We start from the raw sequence: 14963 nt of genomic DNA on the forward strand, positions 1-14963 counted from the left end.
CTTACTCTGGATGGCATTACCTTGGCCTCCAGTAACACTGTGAGGAACCTTGGAGTCTTTTTTGTCCAGGACATGTCCTTCAATGCACATATTAAACAAATATGTAAGACTGCTTTCTTCCATTTGTGCAACATCTCTAAAGTTAGAAATATCCTCTTCTGTGGAACCAGCTTCCAGTTTGGATTCGGGAGACAGACACTATCTCTACTTTCAAGATTAGGCTTCAAACTTTCCTTTTTGCTAAAGCATATAGTTAGGGCTGGACCAGGTGTCCCTGAATCCTCCCTTAGTTATGCTGCAATAGACGTAGGCTGCCGGGGATTCCCATGATGCATTGAGTTTTTCCTTTCCAGTCACCTTCTCACTCACTATGTGTTAATAGACCTCTCTGCATCGAATCATATCTGTTATTAATCTCTGTCTCTCTTCCACAGCATGTCTTTATCCTGTCTTCCTTCTCTCACCCCAACCGGTCGCAGCAGATGGCCCCGCCCCTCCCTGATCCTGGTTCTGCCGAGGGTTCTTCCTGTTAAAAGGGAGTTTTTCCTTCCCGCTGTCTCCAAAGTGCTTGCTCATAGGGGGTCATATGATTGTTAGGTTTTTGTCTGTATCTATGAAGCATCTTGAGGCAACTTTTGTTGTAATTTGATGCTATATAAATGAAATTGAATTGAATTGAATCCTTGAAGTGTATTTGTGAAAATGTTGGGGTGTTCCTTTATCAGTGTCTAACAGTATGTTTATGAGAGCCATATAATGTCGAGAGAGAGAGAGTGAGTTTTGATACGTGAGAGATTTGTGATGTTTAGCGTGTTTGGAGGCTACAGTTAGTGTGTCGTTAGTGTGTAGTTAGTGTGTAGTGTAGTCGTTGTTGTGTTTGTGTCAGTTCTATAGTGAACGTCACAGTTGCTGCCTTAAAGCCACCAAAGCCAGATTGCAGTGTAAACACTGTCTCCACATGGAAAAGAGGAGTGATCCACCTCCTGCTGTCTGTGCTGAGAAACACTCTGACTGTTGAACAGATAGTTCAGTCTGTACATGTCTTTCTCTTTCACTCACAAACACATTTTCAGGTTCATTGATTCAATCAGTTGATGTTAGAAACTGTTCTAAATTGTTCTGGACAGTCTCGGTCGTTGTGTCCTTGGGCAAGACACTTCACCCGTTGCCTACTGGTGGTGGTCAGAGGGCCAGGTGGCGCCAGTGTCCGGCAGCCTCGCCTCTATCAGTGCGCCCCAGGGTGGCTGTGGCTACAATGTAGCTTGCCATCACCAGTGTGTGAATGTGTGTGTGAATGAGTGGATGACTGGATATGTAAAGCGCTTTGGGGTCCTTAGGGACTATTAAAGCGCTATATAAATACAGGCCATTTACCATTTACCATTTAAATGATTCCTTGTAAACTTCTTCCTCTTCAGTCCTTTAAAGATGGAAGCTCCCATTATTCTAGGATCCACATGTTGGTTAGTTAGTTGTTTGATTGCCAGCCGAGCCTCCTGTGAGGAAAAGCCAGAGGCGGCTGCCAGTGATGTAGCCGACTGTCTAGGATCAGTGGTAACTATCATGATCTATGTGTTATACAAAACATGACGTCACTGGGGGCGCTAGTGAGCACCGAATGGAGTAGACGTGTTTCTGTGGAGCTCCTCATACGCTCTTCACATTTTGGACTTTATTGTCTTATCCCTCACAATTCTTGGTTTCACTGAAGAATACTTGTTTCCTAACTCAAGCAGGATGCTCAAATCAAAAGCTGAAAAAGCTAAAAAGCAGGATAAGCCTCCAAACGGGACCGACACCGCTCCCCTTGAACCAGTCGACGAAGCTGTGCTAACCTCGGAGCCTGCTAAAGAAGCAGACAATTGTGATAAAAGTTTTCTCAAGGTTCTTTCTGAAATTCAGAAAATAAATATCACGATGACTGAAAGGTTTGACGGTCTTGAAGCGTCTCTGGCTACAGCACAGGCATCTTTGACAAGTATCTGCGGTCGGCTACAGGAGGTTGAAAACGCTAGCTCTGATCACGATCATCGTCTTTCTCTTGTTGAGAAAACATGTTTAAAATTGCAAGCGGATAACGAGGCACTTCGTCTAAAAGTATTAGATCTGGAGGGTCGGTCCAGACGGCAGAATATTAAAATTGTTGGTCTACCCGAAAAAATTGAAAATGGACGTATGGTGGAATTTTTGTCTAAGTTTCTCCCGAAACTTTTGGGCACGGACAATTTTGACAAGCCTTTGGACACACCGCTTGGGCGGTCGCACCCCGAAAGAGATCATCCCCGGGTAATTATAGCGCGGATTCATCGCGTTCAAGTGAGAGAGAGAAGATACTACAGCTTGCTCGGGAGCAGTTTCCCTTGAGCTATAATGGCAAACGCCTAATAGATGTTGGAGCTCGGTGTAGTTTCCACTATCCAGCGCGTTTTCGAGTAATGCATGGCTCCATGCTCAAAGTGTTCTCCACGGCACGTGAGGCTGAGGATTTTTTGGGAACTATACAGGAAGGCAGTGACTAATTTAAAATCTTTGACATCTCATTTGAAACTCATTGCATCGGGATGTATGTGACTATTTCATTTTTCTCTCAACTATGTTGGCATTGAGGGTATATATATATGTATTATTTTTTCTTTTGTGGGGGGAGGTTGGAAAGCTCATCACCTTGGACCGTTTATTTCGTAATGGTCATGCGGACCCTCTGTGAGTATGCAGGGTTTTTTCTTTGTCTGGGAAAGTGGGATGAGGGGGAAGAGGGTTATGTTTTTTGTGTTGTCGGTATGTTGTACTTATTAATGTTATACAAGGGCAATTCATGTGTACACTGCTATTTATTATTTCTGGAGTGAATTCTAATTCATCATCGCTAAGTGGTGGCATTAGATTTGTGAGCTGGAATGTGCGAGGACTTGGGCATGTGCACAAACGAGCTAAGGTTTTTTCTCACTTAAAATCGCTAGTTGCTGATGTTGTGTATCTTCAGGAAACCCATATGAAACCGACTAAAGAGAGGTTGCTCAGGTGCTCCTGGGCTAATCAGATTTTTCAGTCGACATTCTCCAGTAAAGCCTGTGGAGTGGCTATATTGATCCGTAGAACAGTCCCATTTAGACATGAGTCCACGGTTAGTGATCCGAATGGTCGATTTGTTCTGGTGACGGGCCATATTCATGCAACCCATTTTACTTTACTGAATTCATATGGTCCTAATTTTGATAGCCCAGCTTTCTTTCGACAGATATTTAATTTAGTACCTAGTCTCGCTGATACTCATGTAATTTTAGGAGGCGATTTTAATTGTGTACTTGATAAACAATTAGATAGATCAACTCAAACCTCCCAGTTGTCTAACGCTTTGACTGTTCTGAATAATATGTTGAGTTCTACTAACCCTAGTTGATGTTTGGAGACTATGTAACCCTACTGGTAGAGATTACTCTTATTTTTCACAAGTGCACAAATCGTACTCCAGAATAGATTATTTTTTGCTTGATTCTAAATTGATGTCTAAAGTTATATGCTCAACTTATCACAACATCTTGATCTCGGATCCCTCTCCAACCTCTTTAGTCCTGGACTTCGGTGGTATGAAACAACAGGGTAACGGGCGTTTTCACCCGTCACTCCTGTCTGAGGAGTCTGTCTGTCTGTCTCCTATCTGTCCTGTCTCCTGTCCTTTTGCCAATTTATGACAAGTAAAATATCAGAATTCTTGGAAACTAATGATAAACAAGACATTTCTGATTCGATTTTATGGGAAACATTTAAAGTGGTAATGCAAGGAGAAATTATTTCTTTCGAATCTTCGTTAAAAAAAGAACACCGGAAATGCCTGTTAGAAATAGAAATTGAATTAACACAGTTAGAACAGGACCTCTTTGTTTCAAGACATCATTAAAAGGAAGTTTGAGTATAACACAATTTTATCTAGTCAAGTACCAGATCAGCTATTTAGGATCAGACAGAAGCATTTTGAGTTTGGAGATAATAGGCTTCTTTCTTGGCAGCTGAGAGGCCTACAGGCCAGTAGGGCTATACATAAAATTAAATCAAGATCAGGTGAAATTTTAATTAGCCCTAAAGCTATTAATGAGTGATTTAGAGAATATTATGAAGAGCTCTATATGTCGAATTCTTGGGGCAATATTTCTGATTGGTTAGGGAAGCTGGATCTCCCGAAAATGAATGATGCTGCACGAGAGGCTTTAAACTCAGATATTACTATTGAAGAAGTTTCAAAAGCTGTTAAGTCATTCCCCAATGGAAAGTCCCCAGACCCAGATGGGTTTGGCATTGAATTGTATAAAAAATACTCTGAAAAGGTGGCCCCACTTTTATTGAGAATGTTTAAGCATTCTTTCCATACTCAAGCATTTCACAGTACGCTATATGAAGCTAATATTTCTTTGTTGTTGAAAGAAGGAAAGGATGAAACAGAATGTTCCTCTTATCGACCTATTGCTTTGTTGAATTTGGATATGAAAATTTTCACTAAAATTTTGGCAAACAGATTAAATGGACATGTTGGATCAATTATCCACCCAGATCAAACTGGGTTTGTCCCCCAGAGGTTTTCCTTCTTTAATGTTCGAAGATTGATGAATATTATGTATCATAGGCACTGGGGGGCTTCCAAGATCGCAGTACTGAGCTTAGATGCTGAAAAGGCGTTTGAACAGGTCGAGTGGGCCTATATGCTTCGGGTATTGGAGAAGTTTGGTTTAGGTGAACAGTTTATATCATGGGTTGATATGATATATAGGCACCCCTCTTCTTCCATTCTTACTAACCAAGATAGATCAGTGCCTTTTTTTTTTTACACCGCGCGACACGACAAGGCTGCCCTTTGAGCCCTTTGCTCTTCGCAATGTCTATTGAACCTCTTGCAGCAGCCATTAGGAATGAGCCCTCCATTGACCCTGTCCGATTGGGGAATATCAAGCACTACATTTCTTTATATGCGGATGATGTTGTTTTGTTCTTGTCTAATCCTGAGCGATCTGTTCCTGAACTTTTAGATGTGGTCATTTTGGGGAAATCTCAGGTTATACAATTAATTGGCAGAAGAGTGAGTTTGTGGCTTTAACTGCAAACTTGTGTAACCCAGAGTAAAATCTGTTTTACTAGATTTTAGTAGTTTCCTGCACTTATTTCCTGCCATTGAACACATCACAAATACATGACTCCAGCCACATGACTTTGCTCAGCCAATCGGATAGCATGTAGGTCATAGTAAGCCTGTCCCGGCTTCCTCCTGTCAGATGCGTGGAGGCAAGCCAGGTGACAGAGCTGTTGCAGGTTTGTATTGGCAAACGCTTGCTTTTCCCGTTTTAATGCATCTTTTTTAACACCAACTAACTTTTGCAATTTAGACGCTGATTACTGTGAGCCAGAGCCATAGTGTTGTTGTGCACTGAACAGAACGGAATTGGTGAGTTTGAACTTTTAATTGACTGTTTGTATTGCTACCAGCTGAGGCTAATTGGCTGCTGCCGGTCCAAACAATTTGATTTTGATTTTTGATGTGACCTTTAGTTGTTGAATAACAAATGTTGTGAAGCTATGTAATATGTATATAGCAGTTGAAATGTTTTAGTTAAATCCTTATTGGTTAAATATACTGTTTGTTTATTTATTTATAAATTGTGTACACAGGAACAAGAATAACTTAATGTAGCTTTAATTGGCTGACATTTTTGTATTATTATTGTGATTTCTTATTGGCCTTGTTTATTTAATGCAGGCCAGGTGAACCTTTTTGGGTATGAAAAAGGATGGCGAGCCAATGAACGGTTAGGAGCAGGAATCATTCTGCATTGAAGCTTCCACTGGTTGGGTAGGAAGCTATCAAAGACGACGCTCTGTCCCCATTTTCCAAATACACTGATTTCCACAATCATACACACCATTCCCCACATTTATGGACAATAGCGCTTGGACATCTCTCATGGACATTCAGATAAAACTCATGGACTTCAGTGTGGATCAGTGGCTTTGATGTTAACATGTTATTTATGGGGAACAGTTTTTTTTTTTTTTTTTGAGAATCTATATTGCTTGGTATAAGCCAGAAGAATTTGCTTAGTTGTCTTTGTGCACCCCCACTGGGTTTTTGATTAATTGAATAGCTGCAGCAGGAGTGAGTATTTAAGTTTTCCTTTTCTTTTCTTGTTGTTTTTCTTTGGGGTTTGGTTAAATACATGGTACCTGCAAAAGCATTTTGTGTTGTGTGTATTTATTAATTACTGCCCATCAGCTCCAGTAGCATTCCTAAATCTTCTGATTAATAATAACCATAATATTTCACTCAATACCTACCCTGTATTAATTCATTAGCGCTTCATCAGTGTTACACTTGGATGTTGATTTTTTTTTTTGAAAATATTTCCCTTTTAAAATTACAGACAGATTGAAATACTTGGGTGTTATTTTGCCTAAGGATCCTAAATTGATCTTTAAGTTGAATTAACTTGAACAAGTTGAAAAATTGAAAAAGGACATTGAGAAATGGAGGGCTCTCCCTATTTCCATGGTAGGTCGCATTAATGTAATCAAAATGGTTTCCCTTCCTAAATTTCTAAATTATTTTTAAACTTACCTATTTTTTTGAATAAGCAATTTTTTAAAGTGATCGACTCAGTAGTATTACCATTTGTTTGGGGCTTTAAAACTCACAGGATATCAGAAGTTCATCTATGTAAGTGTAAACTTAAGGGTGGATTTGCTCTGCCACTGTTTCAGTTTGATTATTGGGCTGCAAATGCTAGAACTCCTGCTTACTGGCAGGAAGGGTACAAAAAGGTCATGTCTGCCGACCCCCCCCCCCCCCAATTTTACAGTCCTTCTGAGTTCCCCGGATTCTAAAAACTTGGTTTCTGGTTTTGTGAAAGCCTTTTCTGAGTAAATAAATTTTAAATCAGACTTTTTGAAGATGGCATGGGAGGAAGAGCTTGGTTTGCAAATTGGAGATGAGGTGTGGAGGAGGAGTCTGTGTAGGATCCATTCTTGCTCTATAAATGCAAGGCATCAGTTAATTCAATTCAAAGTGCTTCACAGACTTCATTATTCAAAAACTAAGCTGCACAGGATTTTTCCTTCTATTAGTCTGATATGTGACCTTTGTAAACTTGGAGAAGGCTCTCTCACTCATTTATTTTGGACTTGTCCCAAATTGCATAACTATTGGTTGGACATTTTTAAATGTTTTTCTGATATCTATAATAGCACCTTTCGAGCCGGACCCAATAATTGCATTGTTTGGATCTTCCTCTTCCCTTTTACACCTCAGCTCTGCTGCACAAACTACAATTCTGTTCGCAATGGTAATTGCTAAGAAAGTTATCTTGACTCTCTGGAAATCGGATATTGTACCTCAATTTAAAATGTGGCTGACAGAACTGACTGCTCTACTGCATATGGAGAGAATTAGGTATACATTAGTGGACAAACTTAGTAATTTCTTTGATGTGTGGCAGCCATTTTTAGATCATGTATTAAAACAAAGTCCTGTTTGATCGATCACCAATAACTCAGCCTACTACCCTTGGCGTTTTTCTGTTTATTGCCATTGTTGAAGTAGTATTTTTGTTGTTGCAGTGTAATCTTTTGCCTTATTCATGTGTTTTTGCCCTTGCTGTTGTGTTGTCTGTTTTTTTTTTTTTTTTTTTTTTTTTTTTGTTTGTTTTGTCTCTTTTTTTTCCTTATATCAAAAAATTTCAAACATACTTCAAAAAAACCCCCCCAAAAACATGACGTCACTGGTTTGTTGGTGCTCATAGGCTTGCATGAGTATATGTTAGCTAACTAGTGACGGTGAAAATAAGAACTGTAAATGTAAAATCAGTTCAAGGGGATCACTTTTGTCAGGCTAATGAATGTGTGTAAAAAAACAAGCGTATACAGCCCACTTTACCTGCTTTTTCCCGTGCTGGATTTGTATATCTAAAACTGAAGAAGAGAAACAGAAGTTAATCAAAGTTACTTTGTTTAGTTTTCAGCTCTTAATTTTCAAAATCTGACTGAAAGAAGAAACATGAAGAAGCTTTACAAAGAATGAAGGAACAAGGGTTTCTAGGTTTTGTTTTAGTTTTGTAAGTCATTATTTTTTGTGCAAGTTGCCACGGTCACTATGTGCTGAAAGGTCTTCTGCATGTGTGTCATACACAAACATGTTGGTCTCTATAGATAACTTTCCCCGTGATAACTATCATGAATTATGTGTTATACAAAACATGACGTCACTGGTTGGTTGGTGCTAATAGTTGCATTAGAATATGTTAGCTAACTAGTGACTGAGGGGTCCGACAAAATGCTTTTGCCATTATGTAATCTGTAACTTCCACATAGTATGCTGATCAGTGTCATTTTCAATGATTAAACTGTAGTAGAGACGAGCAAACATATTGGCAGATCTGACAAGAGAGAACCTTTGTTATGAAACTGATTTTAATCTTTTACACATGATTGCATTTGAGCTTATTAAAGAGTTGTGGCTCCTGGTCAAGTGAAGGTCAGAAACTCTTGGCAGGCGTTAATGATCAGCCAACACACGGTGAGGATGACAGGAGCTCTGAAAGGAATTGCAATACACCTGCTTACATGACATATGCCTAGAGCTATTTTTATCTTTTATTACTTATATCCTTTAGAGTTAAGATTTAAGTTTTTATCATTTACACCTTATAGCCTTTTGAGTAAGTTTAAGTTTCATGTGATGTTCATTTTAAGTAAGTTTTCTTCATGGGGTGAGTAGCACCCGTTGAGTGTGACATTTAGTCTAGAAGTCACACATAGTTCAGCTGTGCACGAGCGCAGGCTTTGTGTCTCAGGATGACTGAAGGTGTGAGGTGAGCTGGGGGCAGGAGAGGTCATGACACATGCACAGCAGACGCAGCAGACACTCACACATACACGTACACACCATAAGAGATCGATTTTAGTAGGTAAGAAATTAAGATGTGTTTTTGCTGCAATTGCAAGTTGTGCCGGCATATTGTCAGATGCTTACAGGAAGTGCGCTTGATGTTCGGGGAGATAAGAACGCGTACATGGTGCGACACCGGGATGGAGATGAGACGTAATGTTCTGTAAAACTATGTTAAAAGTTCACGGAACATTTTGTGGTTTAGGTTGACGCAAGCTGTACTATGTCTGTTTTGTAAAAGAGGGGGGGTTTGTTGTTGTACCCATATAAAACCTTTGTCTAATTATTGTAAGTTCAGTCCGGTCACTGACTTTGCCCAGTGGCTGAACTCCGCGCGTGAATCAATAAATCTTCGCTTTGATCACATCTTCTGGACCAGAGTTGTTATTTGCTTGTGAGCCCTCCGTACTCCTTTTCTCCAATTTTTGAACCTTAACATGACCGAACTCAGTGAAAACAAGAACTGTAAATGTAAAATCAGTCCAAGGGGATCACTTTTGTCAGGCTAACGAATGTGTGTAAAAACAAGCGTATACAGCCCACTTTACCTGCTTTTTCCAATGCTTGCTCTTTCTCTTCTAAAACAGGAGGAGAGAAACAAAAGTTAATCAAAGTTATTTTGTGCTCTTAATTTACAAAATCTGACTGAAAGGAGAAACATGAAGCTTTACAAAGAATGAAGGAACAAGGGTCCAAGAGGAGGAGGACAGAGTGATGTGGGATTAATGTTAAAACTGCCTTAGTAAGTCCATGAAGGACAGTCCTCGTAATCAAAATGTATCATTACAAACACAGATAACATATTATTAATATATGATCAAATCATAAATGGCAGGATAGCAGCACTGAGCTGAAATGACCAGGTATTAAAGCCAGCTGGTCTCTCAGTTTGCGCCTTGTGATATTTTCAGTTAAACACAGATTGTTCATTCTAACAGAGTGAACGTAATATCATATTACAATAATAAAGTGATGTAACACAGGCAGAGTGCAGTACTAGTAAACTGAATGATGAAGTCAAATATAGACTGTAACATGTCTGCTCACTGATTACAAACTTCAGTGTGAGTGGATCATGTTTCTGATGGCTGGTTAAAATGTGCAGCTGTTTTTCACCTTTTGTCTTTTCTTTGAATATTTCTTTAAGAATTTCTTTGCACAATTGAGCCACGTCTGGATCCAAACAAACATCAAAGAGAATTTTTTCCAACAGAGCTTTTTCTTGTTCCAAACCAACATCATAGAGAAGTTGTTCCAACAGAGCTTCGTTTTGTTTCAACCAAACATTAAAGAGAAACTCTTCCAACAGATCTTTTTTCGACCCAACATCATAGGGAAGTTGTTCCAACAGAGGTTTGATTTGTTCCAAACAAACATCAGGGTTGCCTTTTTTCAACTGAGCTTCTTTTCGTTCCAACCATTTATAAAGCTTTACTTTTTCCGGCTCTGTGATGACCTTCTGGTTCTTGTAATATTCCACCAACAGCTTGTCTCCAATGTGATGGTATATCCTATCATTTTCATCAAACTTCTCTTCGTTGATCTTCATTTTTGACTTGGAAAATATTTCTGTTAAAAATAAAATTTACACTCATTAAGGAGAGAAAACGTTGTTTCATTGCTGACACACAGTAAATGTTATTGACACCACAGCTGACTAATGTTAAAGTTTACACAATCATTCATAGTTTAAAGGATCATACACAAACATGTTGGTCTCTATAGATGACTTCCCCCGTAGTAACTATCATGATCTATGTGTTATACAAAACATGACGTCACCAGTCATTCAGTTGGTGCTAATAGACTTGCATTAGTATATGTTAGCTAACTACTGATCGAACTCAGTGAAAACAAGAACTGTAAAATACCAGTGCTTAATCTTTTGTTTTTAAAACAAGAGGACAGAAATGGGAGAATCCAGCTTTTACCCTGTAATGTTGAGACATTCTATCGACACTTTCTAAATGATGGCATTGGAGGAGAGCTTGAATAAGCCATGTGACTCAAGCTGGAGTGGACACTTTCCCCTCTGTATTTGATTTTTGGATCACAGGCCGAGCAGGACATCAGCTGACAGTATTAAGGTGTTACTTAATCTTCAGTTATCCCGAGTACATCCAACTAATTTGTAGCATGACAGGTTGGTACATGTGTCACATGACAGATATAACTGTGTTTCTGATCAAAGGATGACCTGGTCTCCTAAGATTCATCAACATCAGTTTTCTACTCTTACGTTTCCTCAATCCTGTTTTGCTCTGTACTCTCTGGCTAAAGATCAACAAATCCACACCACCAAACAATAAAAACAATAACAGTTTTTATCATAAGGCGTTTGAACATGTACACAACACATGAACCACAAGATTTTGTCTTATTTAATCTAGTCTAAAGACTATCTGTACCTTTTTTATGGGTTTATGTTAGATTCACTGTTTTTACATCATGCTGCACTTCACCTGTGTCCTTGTACCTCCTGAAGATGATTAAATGTCAATGAGCTATTTTTGATCGAAAAAGGTGTTTTATTTTGTTATGTTGCTTTCTTGACTCTTTGATTTTTGTGCCAGTCCCTTGTCTTGCTTTAACCTACTTCACTTGTCTCATCGTTGGTGTTTAATCTAGCTGTTCTCCACACCTGTGTCTTTTCGTGTAGTAATGTTACCCAGTATGTGTATATATATATTTGTTGTTGTATCCTCCCTTATGCTTGTGAGCTGCTTGTTTGTATAGTTTAATATTTCAGTCCCAGGCTCCTGTGGATTCTGGGTCCACTCTTTACCTTCCACACACGTTTCATGATATTATGAGTGCTCACACACACACACACACACACACACACACACACACACACACACACACACACACACACACACACACACTGTATATACATTAGTAAAAATCACTTACCTTTAACAACCTTTTTGATGGGTATTGACACCTCTGGATTTGCTGCCATCAGTGACCATTTTATCAGTTTTTCTCCATCACCAGAAAGAAGGGCATGTTGAAGGATTGCACTTTGAGAAAGAACAGAAGAAAGGGAGCTATGCAGAAAAACATCACATTGAGTTCAACTTAAACAAAAAAATATATATTTCCTCTTACCTGATAGCCTGAGCACATGTAGAGTTGCCATAAGTGAGGCCTTTTTCGTGATGTGATTTAAGAACATTTCTGCATGCCCCGTTATCTCCACTTTTACAAATCAGATCATAAAGACTCATCTTCTCAGACATTTTATTTCCAAGGTCCTCCAGTTTTTTTTTTGCTATTCTGATCAGCTTCAAGCTTCATTTTTTTAAGAATCATCTTCTCATACTTATTATTCACAATGCAAATTTCAATGGCTTTTTGTTCAGTGGTTTTCATGATCCAAATCTGTCTCTCCTTGATCTTTTTTATTGTTTGATCTTCATCCTCTATAATTTTCTCAAAGTTCTCAATGGTCTCCTTTACTTTTTTAGAAAGAAGATTTGTAAGTTCTTTATGTTCGGTATCATTGTGCCACTTTGCCACTCTGTAGAAAGGATTTTCATGTAGATTTTTAAAGACACATTTAGGAGGGATATGGTCTGCTTCCACTTTCTCACCCTCGGTCTCTATGTTTTTTAACCTTTAGAAAAGAAACATATTAATGAGAAGGTTACATTCATGTCAGGACTAAATATCATGTCATATGTCATCATATCATTTTGTCCATGGCTGTTGTAACAAATACAGAACCACCAATCATTTCTGTCCCAGCTGACAGTGTGCAAAAGGCAGGTTACATCCTGAACATACAGCAAAACTAACTCAAAGAGACAGACAAGCTGGAGTGAAGCCACACAGGAACAGGGACAATTCATCATTTAGGCTGTGGCACTCATAACGCAAATCATCATCTGTATCTATGTTTTGGCATTTATTTTTACTGCACTTTTAAAATATACTAATTAATACATTAAATGCTTTTCTAAAAATACTTACACATCATGCTTTCCAACCAAACCAAGTTTGCCTGTCTCAATTTTAGGTTTATTACTCCAGCTAGTTATCGAGTTAATTTCATTTTCCCAATCCTTGACAATTTCAGGTTTTTCTTGTTCTTTGTTTTCTCCTCCACAGATGTAATATCTTCCAGGAGATGTACATGTTTCTTCAAATTCTTTCTGCAGCTTCAAAACTTCCACGTATCTCGGTAAGTTTTGTTGAAGCTGAGTGGAGATCAGAGAGCAGAGGAGACAAGTTACCTCAGCAGCAAAATTATTCATGCGTATTGTGAAGAGTAGAAATATTTTACTGCTATTATTTGCTGCTATTTTTTATGATCATTATTACTATTCCATTAATTATTAATATTGATATTGTATTTGGATGTTTAAACATATTGGCACCCAAGTAAGCTTTTATTACAGGTCCAGTAAGAACCACTTTAAACTGTTGAGTTGAATCCATAATTTTAAAGGCTTTTGAAGGTTTTTATATTCTTACACTGAAGTCTTCAGTGGGGGAGAAACTGAGCTGCAGGGACAGGAAATATACTCTGTGCCAAAATGAGACAGGAAGTTACATGTTTTTGAAGTTGCATGCTTTGCAAAAGTGAAACTGAAAGCAGAGTCTGAGTGCAAGTTAAGAGCAGGGTGTTTTATTATGCATTTATATTTTTGATTAAGCTTTAAGTAGTTGTATTAGATTGAAACATTTGTTTTATATATTTTACATATAAGTCAAGATCAGTACACACAGGATGGCCTTAGCCTGGTTGCTTAAGCTGAGGTCAATTAAGGTGCAGCGTGAGGATCACACATGTACAGACATACACACACATAGTTTCAGTTGTGTACATGCTGGCCTTCTGTCTGGTGGAAAGGTTACAAGGTTTAGCTGATGAAGTGAAGGGTGAAATAAAGGGCAGCAGAGGCTGACACCCACATACACACACAGTATTAGACTCATTTATATAGGTAAGAGTTTAATCATGGTTTGCTTGCAACTGCAAAATTGTGCCTGCATGAGTGACAGTTTGTGCAGAACGTGGACCTGATGTTCCAGAAGATAAGCCTGGGCAGGATGGTGACAGGAAGCACCTGGGTTCGAGCCGAAGACAATGTTCTTTTAAACTATGTTAAAAGTCGTCAACAGAACGTTTGTGGTTTTGGATTGACAGCTGTATTGAGTCTGCCTGGTAACAGGCAGACTGCCAACCCTATAAAGTCTTTGTTCTGACTATTGTAAGACAGTTGAAACACTGAATCTGCACAAGTGTTGGACTCCACATGTGTGCATTAAAATCTTCGTCTAATTGCACCAGGCCGGATCAGTGGTTATTATTTTTGGTCTTCCTCCTCAATATCTGAACCCTTAACATATTAAAAGAACAATGTTTGTCTCTTATATATAATACATCTGTATATACACTGTCAGAGATACTTGTCTTTGAGTGATGATTTAAGGTGATAGGAAATATAAATAACTGCAACTTTAATCTTTACTGAAGCTCAGTATTTGACACAGAGTTCAAACTCACTGCTGTAATAACTTATGATGATTAATATAATAACTATAATATTGCCATATCATATTTACACTGACTTTAGTCCCATGAACAACATTAGCTAATTGTTATTTACTAGCTAATCTTAAATGACTGTTCAGTACAGATATAAAGGCCAACAATCATGTTTTACAGTCCTGTGGTCTCAGCCTCAGATACTTATCAAATCACACAAAGCTCATGTAGAAACAAACAAATGAACAAAATATGTTCTCCTTCATTTCTGTCAAACAAAGCTGTATGAAACGTTTCCAGCTGTTAGTATCATGTTCGCTAGGCAACCTGGGCAGAGCGACGGAGGCTAGACCGTCCCATTTCAGAAGCCTACAAGCCTCGCATTTCCGGCCTTAGCGGTCTTTGAGTACGCGGCCCTTGAGGACCGTTGAGGCTGCGTACTTTAAGGCTGCAGACCCTGAATAGGGATACATCCTCTGATGCCATTAGTCCCGGTGTTCTCAAAGGTTATTTCAGCTCTCTGGGTGTTTGACCACATCTTCA

General features: G+C 38.8%; 1 protein-coding gene across 1 annotated transcript in view; it reads right to left on the reverse strand.

Annotated features, from left to right (window-relative positions):
* Positions 1-7648: 7648 nt before the first annotated feature.
* LOC102076239 (uncharacterized) overlaps positions 7649-14963 on the reverse strand; it is a 42465-nt gene continuing 35150 nt past the window's right edge. Inside the window, exons 7-10 of the mRNA XM_025904484.1 lie at positions 12899-13125; positions 12035-12542; positions 11837-11946; positions 7649-10492 (exon numbers count right to left, since the gene is read on the reverse strand). Of these exons, the coding sequence (XP_025760269.1) occupies positions 12167-12542; positions 12899-13125 (603 nt within the window). The 3' untranslated portion in view covers positions 7649-10492; positions 11837-11946; positions 12035-12166. The remainder of the gene's footprint in view (positions 10493-11836; positions 11947-12034; positions 12543-12898; positions 13126-14963) is intronic.

This window comes from Oreochromis niloticus, unplaced genomic scaffold (genome assembly GCF_001858045.2).
Source record: "Oreochromis niloticus isolate F11D_XX unplaced genomic scaffold, O_niloticus_UMD_NMBU tig00001906_pilon, whole genome shotgun sequence".
NCBI lineage: Eukaryota > Metazoa > Chordata > Actinopteri > Cichliformes > Cichlidae > Oreochromis > Oreochromis niloticus.